General features: G+C 44.5%; 1 protein-coding gene across 1 annotated transcript in view; it reads left to right on the plus strand.

The window, feature by feature from the left end:
• DLGAP1 (DLG associated protein 1) overlaps positions 1–21,158 on the plus strand; it is an 888,408-nt gene that overhangs the window by 862,181 nt on the left and 5,069 nt on the right. Inside the window, exons 10-11 of the mRNA XM_042963009.1 lie at positions 312–733; positions 17,176–17,267. Of these exons, the coding sequence (XP_042818943.1) occupies positions 312–733; positions 17,176–17,267 (514 nt within the window). The remainder of the gene's footprint in view (positions 1–311; positions 734–17,175; positions 17,268–21,158) is intronic.

Here is a 21,158-nt window from a genome sequence, read left to right on the forward strand (position 1 = left end):
AATTCGAGCCATCCCAGCTTTGTGGAGGAAGTTGGACTCTGGACATTTTGCTGGCTTTCACAGCTACACACATTGCTTATAACATTTCTCTAGAGATGCTTTAATATTGTATTGAACAAAAATGAGAGAGCCATGATATGTATATAAGAGCTATCGCAACCGATATGCTTGTGTCAAGGGCCTATCCCCCACCCCGCCCGCCAGACTGAGAGGGTAGGACCCCCTGCTGCCATACCCATGAAGAAAAGTAGAAATGCTCTCGCCTCGAGAAATAGCCTTGAACTCAATCTTCCTTTCTCCATTCCTCCAAGCTTCCGCAGGTTCACTCGATCCAACAGCGTGACGACAGCCGTACAGGCCGACCTGGACTTCCACGATAATCTGGAAAACTCTCTGGAGTCTATAGAGGACAATTCGTGCCCCGGCCCAATGGCCAGACAGTTCTCCCGGGACGCGAGCACCTCCACCGTCAGCATCCAGGGCTCAGGAAACCACTACCACGCCTGCGCAGCCGACGACGACTTCGATGCGGATTTTGACCCTTCGATTCTGCCTCCCCCGGATCCCTGGATTGACTCGATCACCGAAGACCCCCTGGAGGCCGTCCAAAGGTCGGTGTGCCACCGGGACGGCCACTGGTTTCTGAAGCTCCTCCAAGCAGAGCGGGACCGCATGGAAGGGTGGTGCCAGCAGATGGAGCGAGAAGAGCGGGAAAACAACCTGCCGGAAGACAGTAAGTAACGCCCGCTGCGCACTCCGCACTTCCGGCGCTCGCGCGCGGGCTGAGCGGCGTCTTTAGGCTTGGCGCTCCCTTCCCTGCCGGTTCCGGTGTCCGGCCCTGCAGCTCCGCACCCCGCCGCCCGGACTGGGTGGGACCGCTGGGCCATTCCGGCTGAGCGTCCAGATGCCCCGCGCTGCACGATAAAAAGAAACCGGCTGGGCGGGTGTAACACCTTCGCCAGCTCCAGCCCCATGCCCTCTAGCTCTAGATCTCTTCTCTGAAAAGTACCAAGCTCAACGTGGGGGGGGGGGGGGGGGGGGGGGAAGCTCGAGTTCCTACAACCGCTCCTCTTTCCCAAGAGGATCCTGAAATGGGTGCTGATTCTTAAGGGATTGACAGTAATTCTGACGAGTGTCCAGGGTCACCGGTGCAGGTGCACTGGGCATTTATAATCTCACAGTTTTATTACTTTCCGTAACGTACGATATGAAAACAAGGCCGATAATGCATAGGCCAGTAGGGACCAGGCTTATTCAGATTCATAAGCCCGTTTAGCATGCACTTTCATTGGTTTTAGGAAGGCAAACCCTCAGCCACTAAGTTAACACAAATTTCAACGTAACGGGTTAAAGTAAATGATGAATAAATAAATGATGGGGGCCGTGCACACTGTTATTCTCAAACTTGGCTTTTTAACACAATAATTCCTATTAACAAATGACAACAAGGGGCGCCTGACTGGCTGAGTCCATAGAGCATGGGACTGTTGATCTCAGTGTCTTGAGTCCAAGCCCCTCATTGGGCATAGAGCTTACGTTAAACACACACACACACACACACACACACACACACAATTGACAAAATGACCAGGTTACCTCAATTCTAAGGCATGTTTTCCACATTTTTAACAATTCTCTGAAATTGGGATATAGTTTATAATCAGCGTGTATTTCAGTGTTGTGTGTTTATTTTCCTCTGAAAAACAATTATCAAATGAATGGTGGATCCTCCAACTGATGATATTTTTGAATCAAAGAAATTTAGGCATTTAGGGGTAAGCATTTAAGCCTATCTTCATTTTTGCGTGGGAACTACCTAGAAGAGTATTGTTATGATGTGACTTTTTAGACCTATTTTTTAAATCATTTAACTTTTTCTCATAAAAAATATAAAACATGCACAGAAGTAGAGAGTTTAGTACAATGTACCTATCACCCAACACCACTGGCCAGCCTCATTTTATCTTCCCCCATTAGTCATTTTTGCTGGATTATCTTAAAGAAAGTCCAAAGCATTGTGGCACATTACTATGTACCCACTGATAAGGATTTTTTTTACATAATCATCATACATTATCATCCCTAATAAAAATATCAATAATTTCTTTATAATTAGACCTTGAGCCTATGTCTAATTGTGGTAAATAGACTTACTAAATGAACCAAACTAATTGTGTCACGAGGCAGTGAGTTTTCCATCAAGGAAGTATTTTTTTATGAAAACTGAGTCTGGAAAAGAATAATTAGCAGACTGTGGGATTTCCTCCCTGTGTCTTGCTCTCAGCTCTTCTCTGCACTCATTCCTCTTGCCTGAACCCTATCAACTGGCTGACTAGCTTATTTGTTGCCTTGATGAGCAGGTTAGAAAACCCGTAAGTAGGTTTCTGAAACGTGCCTCATGTTATAAGTGCAAACAACTTAGCAGTGGAAGAGTAACCTCCTTGACAGTTGCCCCTAACTGTTGATGTCACTCCAGGCTCACCTGAATGTTGATCCACAAGCAGAATTAGCTTTTTGCCCTGGTGACAGGAGAGGGAGACACCACCCAGCAGCAATGGATGGGGTGGGTTTCAGTAAGGAAGTCTTAGCAGTAACATCTTCCTCCCTTCTTTTCCCTTGGTGGCTATACCCAGAGTTGATTAGATTTTCCTAGGAAAAATGCTGGTGTCTAAGGAGCAACAGCCTCTGATGTATTTATTGCTCAACAGAACAAGCTAATTTTCAGATTTCGGTGCATTCACCTCATTAGTTCAGGACTCATTCTAGCCTCCTGGTTGACTTCCTATAGGACCCAGGAAAGTCACTCGTGTGTTTTCTTCCCATCTAAGACTGGATCTACTTCTCTCAACCCAGCTTTATAGTGATGCACAAGGACAGTCATGGTATAATGATTTAGGAAAATCTTCTGCAACACTAAAGGAGCCCTGACAACAAGTTACCACGTTTTGATACAAACACATGTATTTGAAAGGTGACAATCTTGTCAGAAAACCAGGTTCTCATTGTGTGTTCAGGATCAAAGAGAAGCATTTTGTATTTTGAAATGTGCACTCTTGGAAAAGTCCCAAAGTAATGAACATGAAGGAGCAACCCATTTATTCACTGTTACAGAATTTTACTTCACATGTTACTTAAAGCATTGATTTATAAATAGAATTTAGCAAATCCATTCCATAGGAAGGTATTTTGCTATAATGAGATTTCTTCTAAAGAATAAAAACTGCTGTCTTTGTCCCTGAAGATCCCACCATTAATAAGCTATACTCCTTACGGACATTTTCTTCGCAGTAGAGATACATTTTATCAAATCTCCACTTTATTTTGCAAGGTTGCTGCCTGGGGGGAGGTGTGAGGGTCATGGTTGCAGAACAGACAAAGATAACTAGGGGTAGGAGTATTTCTTGGTACTTTGTTTTAAAAGTACTCAGCTGGATAAATTAGTCTTAGATGGCAAGTATGCGGTGAAACCTGCTTCACTGGGGAGTTGGTCTTCCTTCCTCGTTTGAAACATATGTTAATATCAGAAACCCCTTCTCTAATTAAAAATAGTTACACTCAGCAGCAATAAATAGAACAGAACAGTGGAGGTGATGGTCTGAGTTCTGTCTGCTCAGCGTCCACTGTCCCTTGGACCAAGGTCCCTAACAACCCCCGATCTCAAAAAAATCCTAGGATTTCTAGAATACAGTTTGAAAGCCAATGGTCTGTAGTGAAGAGTCCAAATTATTAGTTTTTTTAATATAACTTTATAACTTTAGATCAAACAACTAACACAAAGTTTAGATGAAAATGCCTTTATGCATGCTTTTGTAAATGTACAAAACTGATTCAAATCCATAACATCTACTCACATACGCCCATCTCGCCTACAAAATATGGCTCTCCCTTCAAGTCTCAGCTTGGGCCTCACCTTCTGAAAGTCTTTGCGGAATGCCTCCCCTCAGGCTGAGTTGGGTGTGTCTCCCTCGTGATTCCATAATAGCCTGTATATCTGTCTATCAGCTCTTTCCAACATTATTTTACAGCAGCCTATGTGTCTCTCTCCTCCACTGAAAAATGAGCTGAGGACAGAAATTATTCTTATCTCATTCATCTTTATAGACACTGCCCTTCTGATGGTTCCTGGTACATAGGAGGGGATCAGTGAATATGTATTTGAGTCTGGGAAATATTTTGGAAATTCTGTGTTACAAAAGTATTTTACCTTGCAAAATGTTTTTTCTTCAGTAGTTACAGAATTTTCAATGAGTAACTAGAAGTCGTTGTTGCCAAAAGTAGGAAGGGGGCGGGGGGATCCTTGGTGAGATTAAGAGCACTGCCGATCAGAACAAGGGTTTGGCAGAGGGAGAGGAACACCTGGCATAGAAATGATAGAACCCGGGGTGCCTGGGTGGCTCAGTCAGTTGAGCGTCCGACTTCAACTCAGGTCACGATCTCGCGGTCCGCGAGTTCGAGCCCCGCGTCAGGCTCTGGGCTGATGGCTCGGAGCCTGGAGCCTGCTTCCAATTCTGTGTCTCCCTCTCTCTCCGCCCCTCCCCCATTCATGCTCCATCTCTCTCTGTCTCAAAAATAAATAAACGTTAAAAAAATTAAAAAAAAGAAATGGTAGAACCCTTCTGTGTCGGTCAGCAGGATGATCTGGAGGAATCCTGTATGTCCTGCCCAGTTCTTGGGATGTGATTCCATGCGACAAGCACTTGCAAGCTTTATCTTTCAGGCCCAGGAGCTTCAATTCACCAGCATTCCAGAATTCTGAATAGTGCAGAGGTAACTCCACATGCCCAGGTCAAAGAGTCGCCAATTCCAAAGGAGGCAAATCCAAATCAGTGAGGGTCTGACCAGACAGCCATAGCCACCCTCCATGGGAAGAAGGGAGAACAGAAGCACATGAAAGAATATTCATCTTGTCCTTACAATACCCCGGGCAATGGGCTGGACACTGACAGGTGTTTTATTTGCCCTCAAAACAGCTCTCTGGCAGTATCTTGTCCAAGGTCACAGAACACAGAAGTGTCTGATGGAACAGATACAACATGAATAACATTTGACAAGATAATGATACTCTTGTGTGTCACTCAGTGCTGTCCTCTAAAGCTCTCCATACATATCTGTCCCTCGCTCCTTGGCAACCACAATTCTGTTCTGATAACTGGGACCGGAGCTGCGGAGAGCCTTTGTTTTACTCATTCTCTAATTTAACCTTTTCTTTTTTTATAAGAGGCTCGGTGAGGAAGAGAGGCCAAGCCTGTCTGGTAGGCACAGCCAATTTCTGAGTAACCAGCTTTAAAAAAAAAATCTGTGTACACCCAGAAAAATAGCTTTGACAAATGAGTCAAGCCCAGATATATCTGTCTCTTGGCCAAGCCACCTTATGTGTTCTTTGGGTCCCGTACAAGGCGGTACATTCAGGGTACATGACGAAGGTGGCTCTTTGACAAATCCCTTCCAGGATACGTAGTCTTCAAAATCATCATGGAAGTGTAAGTAGAATAGAGTGAGAGAAAGGAAGACTCGGACCATACTTGCTTAATTTATTTTCTGAGGCACTGGAATGATCCCAATTCTTAAATACTCAAAAATGTTTGGTGAATATACTTAATGCCTCTGAACTGTACACTTAAAAATGGTTCAGGGGCGCCTGGGTGGCTCAGTCAGTTGAGCATCTGACTCTCGATTTAGGTCATGATCTCATGGTCATGGCTCCGGGCCCTGCATGGGGCTTGGCGCTGGGCGTGGAGCCTGCTTGGGATTCTCTTTCTCCCTCTCTCTCTCTCTGCTCCTCCCTTGCTTGTGTATGGAAGGAAGGAAGGAAAGAAGGAAGGAAGGAAGGAAGGAAGGAAGGAAGGAAGGAAGGAAGGGGGAGGGAGAGAATGGTTGAAATGGTAGGTCTGATGTATATTTTATCACACACAAAAAATCCCACCCTCCCTTCCAAAAAAAGCCTACAGCAGCTGAAGGTACTGGAATAAGCTACCTATCATCACATTCACAGTCATCAGGCTCATAAGAATATAAGGTATTTTGTTACATTTTGTTTAAATGCAAAATACACTGCGTTCCTGGGGGATAAAAAAGAAGTTGGAAGCCGAACCTTCTCGCTCAATGGGAACGTGAGGTATAGATGCAGGGTGGGGTAGTTGCAGTAATGTTTCTTGATTAGAGAGTTAAAAAAAGAAAGGAACCATCCGATTTTAAATACTTTTTCAGTTCTCAATTATTTTATGATGCCATTATCCTGAGTCTGACAGCTGCTTCCTAGGGACGTTGTTTTTGGCATTCCAGGACTGGAAAGCACTTTCCTGGTTTACCTGAAGCGGTTAAACGCGCACGACCAAGGGCGGCATGAGAAAAGGCATTTGTGGTTGCCTGGTAGTGTCGTGTTATCTTTGAAAAGCATAACTATAAATTCTCTGGGTGTGTGGAGCTATTATGTTCCCTGATAAAATGAAAGCAGAGCGAGGACTTTCGTTCCTGTTTCCAATGTTCATCCCTAACAGCCCATTGTGGGGTTTGGGGCTTGGTAACAAAGTAATGAAAATCTGCAGTGAGTGAGGTTTCCTCCAAGCCCTGGCAGCTGACAGAATGCTTGTTCCCCCAGCTCTTGAAGTAAAATGATACAAGCTTTTCTCAGACAATGAAGCCCTTGTGTGGAACAGCTGTCTCGGGGAGATGGCTCAGTGCTATTTGACAGTGGCTTGTATGTTACATAGATACGTCTGGTATTATCTGACCGGGAATGAAATGGCCAGATGGAACCAAACGCTCCCGACTAGGAATGCAGTCTAGCAATGTGGGTTAAAAACAGAGGCTCGGGTTTCAGCGGCCCTACGATGAAATACTGGTTGATTGTACTTGGAAATCTATCTTTGCCTCCTGAATTGTGGACAACTTATATGTGGAATTTTCAGGCTTTATCTGAAATAAACTGATAAACCTAGAGCGTGTGCAGGAGGCAGATTAATTCCACTTTAATTTTGGCTGGTAACAGCATCCAAGTTAGTGAAACTTGGCCTTGGGTCCCCCAGAAGGCTTGTGAGCCTTGGCAGCAAATGCGGGGCTGGAAACGAAACCTGAAAAGGGGTTTGCCTGGTTTCAGGTTGAGTTACGGAAGCTGTGCACAGTCATCGTTGTGACCGTCTATCGGTGCCATCACCAGGGTTACTCTGCCCAGGTGCCTGTGTTGTGTCCCGGCAGCCTGTGGGTGGCAAACAGAGAAGCTCTCTCTCTGATTTCTGCAACTCATCTGCCTCAAGCCTTATGTATTTCTAAGCAGGACGAGGTGGGTGTATTCTAGCTCCTTTCTATTTTATTCTCATCTTACTTTTGAAGTGACCTTCAAAAATTCCCTCCCTGCCCCAGGACCCCCCCCCCACACACACACCCATACACATATATGCATGTGCAAGCACATACGTGCACACACACACACACACACACCCTGCATAGTCTCTTTTTTAAGGTCTGGCCACCCTGAAATTAGTGACCGCAGAGGAAGTGGCAGTAATGAAAAGGAAATCGTGTATAATGTGCCTTATGTTTAACCTTCTGGAATGCTCAGTTCAGTTTGCTCTGCACAGCACTGGGCACAAAGAAGAAGGTTTGGGTGCCAGGACATTACAGAGCATCCTTTTGTGGGTGTGTTGCACTGGGAGTGGTCTCAGGGCTGAGGAGGGTGCTGAGGCATGGAGAGGTGGAGTGTGTGACCTGCAATGATCTTCTGTTCTCTAGGCCAGTGGGATTCCATCATTCCAGACTGCCTCTGTGCTGCAGAGAAGCAGGGATTCCAGAGAGGGACTGAGGCAAGATCTCTGATGGTTTTCTCTAACAACAACTATTCATGTGGGATATAATTGCAATGGACTTCAAACACAGCATTCAGTTCTTTTCTTCTGTATTACCAAGAGAACTGTTTTATAATTTCATTCTATTCCGTTTTCAAAGGCTCAAGAACTATATTTTTCTATGGGATGTGTATACTGCTATTATTTCATGGCTGTTGTAAATCGAGATATGGGTTGAAGTATAACCATCTTTTACGAGTAAGACTCTTGGATTATGAACTGGGAGAAAAAAATAAAGTTAGCTGAGCTTTTGAAAACTTGCTCTTTACAAACAAAGCAATATTTTCTTCCATGTTTTAACCCTTTGGAAGCTTTTAGCTTATGAGACTATTTCTACTTGAGAATTCTCTCTCTATTCATTATTCCCTGAGTTTTGGCTCCTTTAAAAAAAAAAAAAAAGGAAGCATTCTTGTAAAATGCCGAGCAAGCACTGTCAGCCAGGAATGAAACAGATCCATGTTTTCTATGGAGACCTTTTGTTGACAGCAGGTCTGGATCACAAATGTGTTTGAGAAGCAGCTGGGCAATTGGTTGGAGAAATTCTTTTCAGGGAGGACACATTTGTAAATAAGAATGTCTCTACATGAATAATCCCAACTTGAAATCCCACAGATTTGGTGTGACAAAGCCACATAAATTTCAAGTAAGTGGGTGGATCCACTTTTTACAAATTCCTTTTCCCTCTTCATCCCTAAAATCTACAACGTTGGGGGTGGGGGAGAAGCCAGGTGAGTGAAAAGAAGTCAGAAGTTGAGGATAAGGAGGTTTAATTCATCCACAGACACATTCATCTTATTCCAGATGGCTTGGCTCTTCCAGCCTAAATCGGCCCAAATAGTGTTGTAAACAGAAACCCAAAAGGAATAATAGCCCAGCTAAGACTATATTAGCTAATTAATTAGTCAGGACTGTAACTTAAAAAGTGATGCCAGACATGGTCAAAACCTTAAAGAATCAGAATGTGTAAGGTCTGGAATGTTGCAGCTAATTTGTTTTTCTAGTTAACAAAGACTTTGTAGACGAGTCTATTAGTTTCAAAACTTATTCCTTGAACAGGACACCAAGAATTACATGGGCACAGTCCGTGCCATTGGAAGGGCTTGAGGTCTGGGGGCGCCTGGGTGGCTCAGTCAGTTGAACATGCTGTGCTGTCAGATCCTCTGTCCCCCTCTCTCTCTGCCCCTCCCCCACTTGTGCTCTCTCAAAAATAGATAAAACATTTAAAGAAAAAAAGAAAGGCTTGAGGTCTGGTTAGAGAGTCAGACATATAAATAGATCATGCTGGAAAGAATGTGGGAAGGGCAGAGACAGCTCTCTGCATGGGAATCTGAGGAGCAGTGGGGAGCAAGAGGGGAAAGGAGATAGGGCTTTCTGGAGGAGGTACACCTGAGCAGGGTGGGGGTTGGGGGGGAAGGGCTAGCGTAGGAGGCATCCTCAGCTTGGTGTTTAGCTTGAGCAAAGGCTTTGAGAAGAGAGACAGCTTTTGGATTTGGGCAACTGGTGACCCAGAGCACTGAAAGGGTGGGCAGAGGTAAGGCTGAACAGGTGGGCCATGCCTGCAAGCCCACTGAAGAAAGTTACCTGCTTACCCCATGGATGATAGGGAACCATGGAAAAGCCCCTCTAGTTCCCCTAGTGAAACCAGACCTCCAAGACTGGCATCCACACTGTGGATGGCCTGGTAGCCCTAATGATAATCAACTAGGGAATCCTGAGGGAAACATGGATTTGGGGAGACAAGAGGCATTGAGTGGATACTTAGATATGGGGGGCTGATATACACTGGAGTTATAAATTTGGGACACATAAACAAATTTCCAAAATAGCTGAAACCATGAGAATGATGAGCCCATTCAAGGGGGATCAGGGAAGTGGGCTCAGGACTGAATTTTGTGTTCAGCACCTACAAGGTAAAGAGGGAGAGCCCTAAGGAACAAGGAATGCAGCGTCAGAGCCAAAGACTGCATGTGGGAGCCTTTGGACCAAATGAAGAGATACCCAGAAGAATAAGGAGTTAGGACTTCAACATTTGAATGTTGGGAGCACACAATGCAGTCCAGGACAAGGAAGAAGAGGAATTTTATATTAGCTGGAGGGGATCGTGAGATTGGGGAGGAGTTTCCCCCCTTAGGGTGGGAGAGACTGGAGGACACTCACAGGCATCCCTGGTTGTGCTACAGCACAGAGAGGCATAGGTCACAGAGACAGGGACAGACTTATGGAGCACGTTCTCAGAGCAGCCAGAAGGGAATCAGGCAAATCAGATGGGAGGAGTGAATGTAGGAAAGTCTTTTTGGTGGGAGCGGCTAACAGTCATGGAGAGAGGACGTTAGGAATGAATGTAAGTAATTTCCTCCTGGCACCTGGCATCTCTTTTGTTACCCAACTAACCAGAGAGGTCTGCTGCTTGCCCATCATGTAGAACCCTCACACTCTTTAGAGGTTTAGGGGACTAGACCAGTATTAGGAGAGGCAGAACGTGGAGAATATTCCTGCGTGATTCAGCTTTCTTCATCTCATAGGAGGCACAGTTATCGCTGAAGACGAGGAGGCAGGGTTGAGTTGCAAGTGAGCAAGAGTCAGAAAGGGAGAGTCGGAGAGGGAGGGAGCGGAGATCATCTCAGAGGACTAAGGAACAGCAATGAAATCAGCTGAGTTTGAAAATTGTGGGTTCATAGTGGCACCGAGCCACAGGACCAAACACTGGAACACAAGACGGGAATATAGCTCTCCAGGCTAGCAGGACTTACCTGGCCTGCTCTGCACCTGAAAATGGACCTTGTTTTGCAAGAGAAGCTGCTTCTCATGAGGAGGGCTCTGACCCTTCATTTTGCCATGAGTTTGCTTCCTGCACAAGGCTCCAGCTGGGTGGTGTGGGTGTCCAGCACTGGCTAGGGTTCTGTCTCCTCTCTGTATCTCTGTCTCCCAGCAACCAGTTGGCCACTGTTCTAGCTCTTAGAGGTGGGAGAACTCTGCCAGACTCTGCCAGAAAATCTGGGCCCCTGAATAATTGTTATGACTTCCTTATACACAGAGACCAAAGAAATTATTGACCCCTGCCTAAATCTGCCTGAATGAAATCCACCAAATAAACAAATAAATAAATAAATAAATAAATAAATAAAGACATTCAAGAAAGGTTGGAGTATGAAGATTAGCAGGAGAAATAATTCCCTGTTTTGGCTCATGCCACCTTTTAGTTTCCCAGGTAAATGCCCAGGAACTAAAGAATGTCTACTACCTTCTAACCATTTTTGTCTGTTATTTCATTAAATAATCAGCAATCCCATGAAGATAGTATAATGATTATTTGACAGATAAAGAAAACAGAGTCTGAGAGTACAATAAAGTCTCCCAACATCAACCACTGGCAAGTGGCGTTCCTGACTTCCACACCTATGCTCTTTTCAGTATCTTATGCAGAGAGTAAAGTTAGACTGGAAAAGGAGTATATTAGGTGAATTACGGTGTAGGTGGCAGGGCTGGGGGAGCGTTTGACCCAGCATGTCCACTGGATGGGAGTAGCAAGCTTCACCATCCATTGAGGGTATAGAAATATGTCTATCCCTCTCTGTTTCTGATGCCTGATGTGGGCACCTGACGATTGTGGAGTTGGGCGTAGTAGGTAAGAATCAGAAACAGTCAGGGAAACCACTGCTTCTGCCTATTCCGTTCTAGAGACTCAGTTCTTCTTGGAATATTAAAAGATAGATATGTTAATTATGCTTAAGGACTTCTTTTTTCAAATGGAAGGTCTCTCATCTTACTGAGGCAACCTACTAGTGTAGAAACATAGAAAATCACTTTCCCCTTAATGCATGTCCAACTGTCCAGATAGTGGTGATGCTGGTGACCTTGATGCAGCTTAAATATGGGTACTGTCTCATGTGCGAATCCTGATAGACCCGGCTTGATTCTTCTCCAGCGTCTCCTGTTGCAGTTGTATCTGATTTGATTACCAGTTTTTGTCCGAATCCACTGAGGGACTGGGATGGTTCCACTTTTCTTTCTTGGCCGGGAATTGCTGGACCCTGAAAGTCTTGTGAGAAGACGTGGGGAGGAGCACTCAACCGCACGCCCCACAATGGCAGAAAAAGGGAGAGACAGCCATGCTTATGGATATGAGATACTGATCCTGACTCAGGTAAAAGTCCGGCATAGCCCCAAGGGAAAGGGTCTTTGTTTTACACTGTGGTCAGCACGCTTGCAGCTTTCCATGGATCCACTTGCAAGATTGAAAGAAATTATTCTTAGGGAGCCTGGCTGGCTCAGTCGGCAGAGCACATGACTCTGGATCTCGGGGTTGTGAGTTTGAGCCCCGCGTTGGGTGTAGAGATTACTTTAAAAATTAAATTAAAAAAATAAATTGTCATCCTCTTCAGCCCTGTGCCTTGTATATCACCTCCTTATTCCCAAATAAAAATCATCCCCCATGGGGCTCAGTGGGAGGAAGGAGGTGTGCTCTTCCCTAACGTCTGGGCTTTTGTTTGCATATAGCTAGATTTAAAATTAGAGTTCTCATAAGAGACCCATCTCACACCCAAAATAGTCTTTCTCTGCTTCTTATTCTGATGTATCATCTTTAAAAGGAAAACCCAGACTTCAACCTTACGCCCACTAGCATCCCTTTCAAGTGATCCCAGTTCCTCCATTCTTTCCACAGCTGAAATGTCTTTGTGCAACAATTCGTGTACATGTGCTTTGCTCTCCCATCTCAGTGTGGGCAGGGATCGAGTTTGCTGAACTGCCTCAGATTCTTCTATAAACTAACTACAGCCGCCCCCGCCCCCCGTCCAGTGGTCCTAGCTAGAAAGTGTTGATAAAGGAAAGAAATCACCCTCACATGGCTTCATTTAAGTAGATTCAGACCCAGTTTTCAACACAGCACAAGTGGATGGGGAGGGAGAAGACAGAGTCCCAGGCACTATAGGGCCGCCAGGGAAGGCTCTTCATAATTTGAGCCCAAATTTTCTCAAATGAAATGATGATATCTGCCCTGTCTCACAGGGTCGTGAAAGGATCCAGTTTGATGCACATGTGAAAGTGCTTTGAAATACAAGGTAATAGGGACGCCTGGGTGGTTCAGTCGGTTAAGTTTCTGACTCTTGATAGTGGCTCAGGTTGTGATCTTGCTGTCGTGGGTTCGAGCCCCACATTGGGCTCTGCGCTGAGCATGAAGCATGCTTAGGATTTTCTCTCTCCCCCTCTCTGTCTGTCCCTTCCCTGCTAGTGCTTTCTCTCTTTCTCAAAATAAATAAATAAACTTTAAAAAGAGATAAATACAAGATAATAATATAAATAAACAGATCTGTGCAAAAACCAAACAGTGATAACTTACCAAAAGATCTTCCTGGCTCTATGTGATGAACTAACCCAGGCCTGTGCTCTCTGTTATGATTCCCCATAACCATCTACTGCAGGATGAGAAGTTTCTAGGTTATGAGTGGGGGAGTTAGTATGGAGGTGCCCACCTCTGAAATGGAAGGAATTTAGTTCACCAGTGTTTTGGGTTGTTATTTTGTACTTCCACTGAGGAACAGACTAACAGCTGGGGAGGAAAGGAAAGGGAGAAAGAATCTTAAAAAGTAATTACCAGGGGTTTTATAAGACACCTAGGGAGACCAGACTTACCCACATAAAAAGAGTAGCACCGCAAAACAGGGCCCATAATGTGATTAAATATTACACAGGGGCACCTGGGTAGCTTAGTCGGTTAAACATCCAACTTCGGCTCAGGTCATGATCTTATGGTTTGTGAGTTTGAGCCCTGCATCAGGCTCTGCGTGGAAAACTCAGAGCCTGCAGCCTGCTTCGGGTTCTGTCTCCCTCTCTCTCTCTCCCCTCCCTGCTTGCTCTCTCTCTCTCTCTCTCAAAAATAAATAAACATTAAATATATATATATGTATGTATATATATATATATACAGAATACAAATAGATGGTATAAATCTTCATTAAGTGGCATGCCTGCAGGAGTACAGTAGAGACGCATTATTCTGGAAGATGCATTCAATGAAGGGTGATGGGTAATAAAAACTATTGACTACATCTGTGTTGAACAATCTGGAAAAGGTGTATGGGCCAGAGTGTGAAGGGAGCCAACTAAATGCAATCCCAGGAGCACATCTGCTTCATTAGCTTTTTTCTTCCTCAAAGACTACAGAACAAATATGAAATTTACCTTTAGAAGAAGAGAGTTATCTCCACACTAAGTGAATGTCTAATGGAAAAACAGAACAAACTCCATTAGAGCTTTTTTCTTCAAAATTAAAGGGGGTTTTGGGATGCCTGGGTGACTTAGTCAGCTGAGCGTCTCAATGTGGATTTCAGCTCAGGTCATGATCATGCAGTTTGTGAGTTCGAGCCGCACTTTGGGCTCCATGGTGGCAGTGTGGAGCCTGCTTGGGATTCTCTCTCTCTCTCTCTCTCTCTCTCTCTCTCTCTGCCCCTCCCCAGTCACTCTCTCTCTCAAAGTAATTAAACTTAAAAAAAAAAGAAATTAAAGTGAGTTTTTAGTTCTCTAGAAACAAAAGCGTGGAGGCGAAGGAAGTAGGAATTTCATCTGCTTGACCCAAGCCCTCCTGTTGAATGGCTTCTCCCAAAGCCCACATCAGCACCTCCTTTTCCTGGGCCCAGGAAAGATTATCACTCAGACACTGGAAATGCAAACAATCCCGGAGCCAGTAGGGAATTTCCACTCAAGGAACATGATGGCAAAAAGCTGGAAAACAGAAGGGCCACAACTTCATCCCAGTTACTTTTGCTCCAAATCTACAGCTCTCGCCAGACCATGCTGAGGATGTCCCTTGTTCTGCTTTCAAGAAGACATCCATCTGAGTTGGCTCCTACGTGGGTGGGTGTTGCCTGAAAGATTGTTTGGAGCAGTGCTTTCTTCTCATCTGAGAATCACTGTCTTACTCAGCTGCTCTCACTATAGTAATCTATTATACACTCAGGTTTTCAGGTGTAATGGAGAAACATTAGCTCAAAGTTTTGAGGCATATCAGAATAGCTGGGGGTTCTATGACAGTTCCCAGGGGCTCTGCCATACAAGCCAACAAATTGGAGACCCCTCAGGACAAGTTCTAAGCTTCCAGGATTCATTCTAAGGATTTGCTGGTGTCACAGCCGTACCCATCAGCAACATAATTCAGAGATGTTTCCAGGGACCTTAGAGTTTGCCTAAGCCACGTGTTCACTTAGGAAATGCCTCCTCAGAACTGTCTCAGATCTGGAACAGGTGATCCAAAGCACATACCTGTCCCAGGCAACCAAGGATGTCTGATTACCTTTGAATAATCCAGACTTTGTTTTTTTCCTCTTCTCTTCCGGGCAGAGCAAGTGTGGGACCCACAGGTGGCATAACCAGAGAGGAATGGTAGTATCCTGGCCCTAGGTGATAACAAACACTTATTGGTTGTTTGCTACATATCAGACACTGTCCCAAGCATTTCCTGTGTATTATTGCTTTTAACCTTCACAACAACCCTACAAATAGATACCATTAACCTTACGTTACATAGGAGAGAACAGAGATTGAATGACCTGTCCAGGGCAGGGGTTGGTAAGTATTGGGGCCAAAACCCTCAGCCAGCTCAGGGCCGGACCCTTAGCAACTATGATGCTCTGTGTCTCCACATGCTTCTTCCTTTCTGCTTCAGGGGTGTGGAGAAAAGGAGAAGGGCCTCACATAAGCAAGACTGGAAAAGAGTAAACACTTAGGCCTGAGGAATTGCTGCCTTATGGCCATCAAGGGGAGCTCCTGGCTGTCACTGAGGAGGCGATTTCTGCACCTGGGCTGTTCGGTGGGACTGGTGACAGAGAGTTCATAAATGCCCTGAGTTCCGTGTGTGGGAATGCCAAAATATTTGAATAATACTTAAGTATAGTGTGCATATCACAAACCATGGTCTAGCCTGGCAGGTTTTTGTTTGATTTGGTTTGGTTTTAATATTTTGAGAGAGAGTGCGAACAGGGGAGGGGCAGAGAGGAGAAGAGAGAATCCCAAGCAGTCTCCATACTGTCGCCACAGAACCTGATGCAGGGCTCAAATTCAGGAACCTTGAGATCATGACCTAAGCCCAAGTGGAAGTCACATGCTCAACCGACTGACCCACCCAGGTGCCCCTAGCCTGGAAGTTTTAAACAGAGAAGAAAGTTACTAGAAAACCCTGTCACAATAAAGTTTTTTTTTTTTTCTTTTGTCTTCTTCTCAGACCTTGTGGGGACTGAGGTCAAGAAAGAGAGACCTCATTCCATCCTGGGTCTCAGGCTTTGTAAATCCACAGCAAAACCGCGGCACTCACACTGCTTCGATCCTTTACTCCACCTCCCCGCAGAGATGCAGATTTCACCACGGAGCAAGTGCCCTTCTGAGGAGTCTCCCTGTCTATGCGGGGGCCAGGAAGGGGGAGCAGGGCGCCTTCTCCCCTTCCTCCCCGACAGGGAGGGCATGTTGAGAACTGCCTGGTGGCAGAGCTCCAGCAGTGCAGCTGTGCCCCGGTCCCCACCGGGTGGAGGGAGGGCCTTGGGACAATGCAGACCTCAGGACAGCTCTGTGCAGAGCCGTTCTGCCCGTCTCAGCATGCCCTCAGTTGAAAGGTTCTCGCCTTAGTCTGCACGGAAGACAAGAAGTAGCTTGCAAAGGAGATTTTCAGCACAGTGCATAGGGAATTAAACCTATATTAACAATAAAATTGGTCTGTGGAGTGGAAAAGCTGGAACGGTGCTGGCGTTCCCTAGGCAACAGGCTGAAAATGTTCATTCCTTAGAAAATCTTTCAACTGGCCATGGCGCTTTCCTGACAGTCCCCGTGGCTGAGCTCCGGAAAAATAATGAAGGTTATGGATAGGAGATGGTGAGTGCCAAGAGAGCGCCCCTTCAAGTCAGGATTGCTTTTCTTGTGTTTGGAGTTGGATTAGAAAAATGAGCTCGCAGACCATGATTGCTGACACAAATAAATCCATAACTATACTGAAAAACACTTGAAACTTATCCTTGCAATAAAAGGCGGGAGGGAAGAAAAACCTATTTGCCTCTTGGTAAGCTCCAGTGCTGTGATGGAAAACTCCGTTATTCCTAAGAAATATGTGTAATGAGCATGTGTTTTTGTCCAAGTCGATTTTATACTTTCACCTAGCCTCTGTTCCATAGACTAGCCCAACAGCAGCTGGGCTGAGTGTGTGTGTGTGTGTGTGTGTGTGTGTGTGTGTTCACGTGCTGTATGTGTGCAGTTTTTCCTAATTATTGCAGCATAACTTCCTCTTTGCTTTACCAGACTAAATCTCCACAGTGAGACATAATGTGTAAACTTCTTGTATGTTTGCTTTTTTCAGTTCTAGGGAAAATCCGAACTGCAGTGGGCAGTGCCCAACTTCTCATGGCCCAGAAATTCTACCAGTTCAGAGAACTGTGTGAAGAAAACCTGGTAGGTAACATTCCCCATCACTACCACTTCCCAGCTAGTCAGGAGGAGATCATGTTGTCAAGGCTGCCACAACTAATTTTGAACACTCTCTCACCTGAAATAGAATTTTCTGAGGAATCTGATTTCCTGCTTTTCTTAAAATTAGAAGTATTTAGGGGCACCTGGGTGGCTCAGTCGGTTGAGCATCTTACTTCAGCTCAGGTCATGATCTCATGGTTTGTGGGTTCGAGCCCCACATTGGGCTCTGTGCTGATGGTTCAGAGCCTGGAGCCTGCTTCAAATTCTGTGTTTCCTTCTCTCTCCGCCCCTCCCCCACTCACTCTTGGTCTCTCAACAACAAATAAGTGTTAAAAAATTTTTTTTAATTAAAAAAAATTAGAAATATTTATTTTATACTTAAATAATCTTAAAAGAAAAAATCCAATCAAGTTAAAACTCCATTTCCTGCCTTTTTTTTTTTTTTTTTGGTAACTGAAATGTTTCCAATTTCCTGGCTTTCCCAGGGCAGCCCTGATTTCAGTATTCTTACCAAAGTATGGAGCAGCCTGATATTTCAAAAATGATATTACTGAAAACCATTTTGGATAATGATGTTCCTTCTGAAATAGCCATCAGTGCCTATCTCATCATCAGGGTTCTCGATTTTAATTTAAGGCCAGAGGTGGACGGCATCACAAAGTGTAGATTTGATCTCCTTGAGACAAATGAGTAATTCATCCTTGTTGGACATACAAAAAACAAATAAAGTAAAATGAAGAGACAGAAACACCACTAGCGTCAACAACATTTTTTTTAAAGGGACTACAAAAGACAAGGGCAAGAGCTTCCTCACGTATGTCTTTTTAAAGAAACTGCTACTATTCTCTGCAAGTGTCCTTCCACAATAGCTTTTATTGGTCAGTTGTTGGTCACGCTTGCTCTAATATAAAATGAAAAGCCACTTGTTCATCTTGTGGAAAGTAAAAACATGGTTATTTGCAATCTCATTGACTATGATTTTAGAGTTTTAACCACATCTTGTTAACAAGGACAAATATAGACTGGAGGGGATCTATCAAGACAGGGTTCAATCAAGAGAAAATGGAAAGCCTGCAAAAGTTGGTGTTCTCGGTCCCTTTTCACCAGACTTTTCTTTCTGAAACCCCCCTTTGGGGCTGTCCTTCACCTCCTCCTCACACCCGCCCCCCACATCTGTAGTTTGTTTTCCTCTCCCTCAGCAAAAATCCTTCCACCTTCCCAGAAATTCTGTTCTGGATTATGGGATAACATAGGTTAGTAAATGTATTGGTAAGTGAATTCAACAAATATTTTACTGAGCTTCACTCAGTGCCACGAACAGAATTCCTGCTAATTTGTAAACTTGCTAATGTGTCACAGATCCTCATTAACATGGTTCTGTGCTCTTCAAATGTATGAAAGTTCATAGAAAGCTGTATTTCTCAAACTGCCTAAAAGATACATGGAAGCCAATATGTACGCCCTATAGGGCAAACAGCACACTTTTTCACAGAATCATATAATAAGCAGGTATGTTATGAAGTAGAACACAAACACTGTGCAAAGTTTTGATGATGAAATTGCAGACAAAACATTTTGAAAATTTCGCAGACTTCTAGGAAAGGTTTGTTAAAGCCAGCTTTTGACGTTTCCTGGTTCCTGATAGGCTCACGTGCCTGAGCAGTGAGAGGAACTTAGTTGGAAATGTGGGCAGCATGTTAGAGGCAGGAAGTGGGACTGCGCCTCGGGTGGAGGGCCATGGATGGCTGGTCAAATCGTGCCTCAGAAGGGAAGGTTCAAAGCCCAGTATGTGCCAGAAGCCATGGCAAGAGCTTTAGGATATATGATCTGGTTAAATCCTCAGAGTGACCCTATGGAGCAGATAGTGACATTATTTTTATAACAACTTTACAGTTGAGGAAAATGGGCATGGAAAAGCTAAATAACTTGGTCAGGAATGAAAAACAAAAACTAAAAATCAATCAATCAGTAACTTGGCCAGGGTCAGCTGGTAAGAGGCAGAGCCCAAGATTCAAATCCCAGTCTATCTGACCTCGGTGCCTGTTTGACAGCCCCACCACCAGCCCCAAAGATTTGAGTTCTAGTCCACGCCCTCCTAGAGGGACATGGGCAGATCAGTCAGCCCCACCTTCTCTGCAGCAGGAAGCGTGGTGGCCTGGTGGTGGCATTTCTTAGGTCTATAAAGCTGCACAAAAGCGTCCCTAAGATTGGGCACAACCGGACCCAGCTCTCCTTTCTTGAGTTCTTACTCTGAGGAGAACACTTGAAAACACCTGAATATTATCCCAGACTTGACTTTCAGGCATAGAATAAATGGATGAGCATTACTTTTTCCAACAAAACTAAACTCAGGAACCCAGCCCCCCCTCATCCCTCCACACCCTCCATCACCTCTAACCTCCAAGTGGCCTGGTTCAGACTAAGGCGAGGGCTGCAACTCTCTGTGCGTGGGATGTCACATGACCCACAGTTTCTCTCTGTCTGCTTCCCCATCTGTCCCCTTGACGACACAGGGGCAGTGATTCTTGGTGAGGAGGGACCAAATCGCCCATCATACAGAATTAAACAAACTCTTTGGGCCTACCAAACAATCATTTCATCACTGCTGCACTGAACCAATTTAGCCGATAGGCTTGTGACCTAAGAGACTGTAGTCAACTCCAAAATATGAACAATTTGGTTCTTAGTTACCAGTGAGATGAGGAAGACCATAAAACTCCATTTGCAATGTACTTTGTTAAAGCTATTATCTGTCTGTTCTGAACCTAGATGTTAAGAAAATTTTTTAACTTACTAAATGAAAATGCTGCAGAGAAACTCTTTAATTCAGGTGTCACTAGACTAGGGTTTAATACTGAACCAAATACTGACAAACTTTAGAATTTACGTCTTCAGTGAATTCTAGAACTATGGACAGTTTTAGAAGTATAAGTTTATAAATACATTTTAACTTGTATTTATTTTGAAGGCAGACCAATAATGCTAGTCCGTGAAAGGGCTAAAAAGTTCTTTCCAACCTATTAACTTTTCCAACCTATTAACTTTGATGAGCACTGACCTTGCACTTCCTGAAAGTTTTTTTTTTTTTCTAAGTTTATTTATTTATATTTGAGAGAGAGCACAAGCAGGGAGGTGCAGAGAAAGAGGACAGAATCTGAAGCAGGCTCCAGGCTCTGAGCTATCAGCACAGAGCCTGATGTGGGACTTGAGCTCATGAACTGTGAGATCATGACCTGAGCCAAAGTCAGATGCTCAACTGACTGACCCACCAGGTGCTCCTGAAAGTTGGTTTTTAAAGTACAAAATGGGGGCACCTGGACGGCTCACCCGGTTGAGTTTCTGACTTCGGCTCAGGTCATGATCCCACAATTCGTGAGTTTGAGCCCCACATCCAGCTCTCTGCTGTCAGCCCAGAGACCACTTTGGATCCTCTCTGTCCCCCCTCTGTGCCCCTCCCCCACTCCCACTCTCTCAAAAAGTAAATAAAACATTAAAAAAAAAGTACAAAATGGCCTCAGGTTATTATATGGCATGAGGTTTCACAGTATATCCAATTGGCTTTAATACCCACAGGAAACCCAAACTGACCCAGATGTAAGCCTCTGACATCTGGAAGCTCCCACCCCATAACCATGAATCCCTTTAGCTACCATTGGCAGTAGTGATTAATATTGGGCATGACACCTTCAGTCTCCTAGTTATGTTTTTTCTGTTTTACATCATATAAATTCATGGTTCATACTTTCTAGTACCTGTCAGGGATATAGGGATGGGGCAAAAAAAAATGTCAATCCTTAAACACTGAAGACTGTTTAATATTATCTAGAAAGTGGGTCATTACAGACATCTATGTGTAATATATAGATATGTGTT

The sequence above is a fragment of the Panthera tigris genome, chromosome D3, assembly GCF_018350195.1.
Source record: "Panthera tigris isolate Pti1 chromosome D3, P.tigris_Pti1_mat1.1, whole genome shotgun sequence".
Classification (NCBI taxonomy): Eukaryota; Metazoa; Chordata; class Mammalia; order Carnivora; family Felidae; genus Panthera; species Panthera tigris.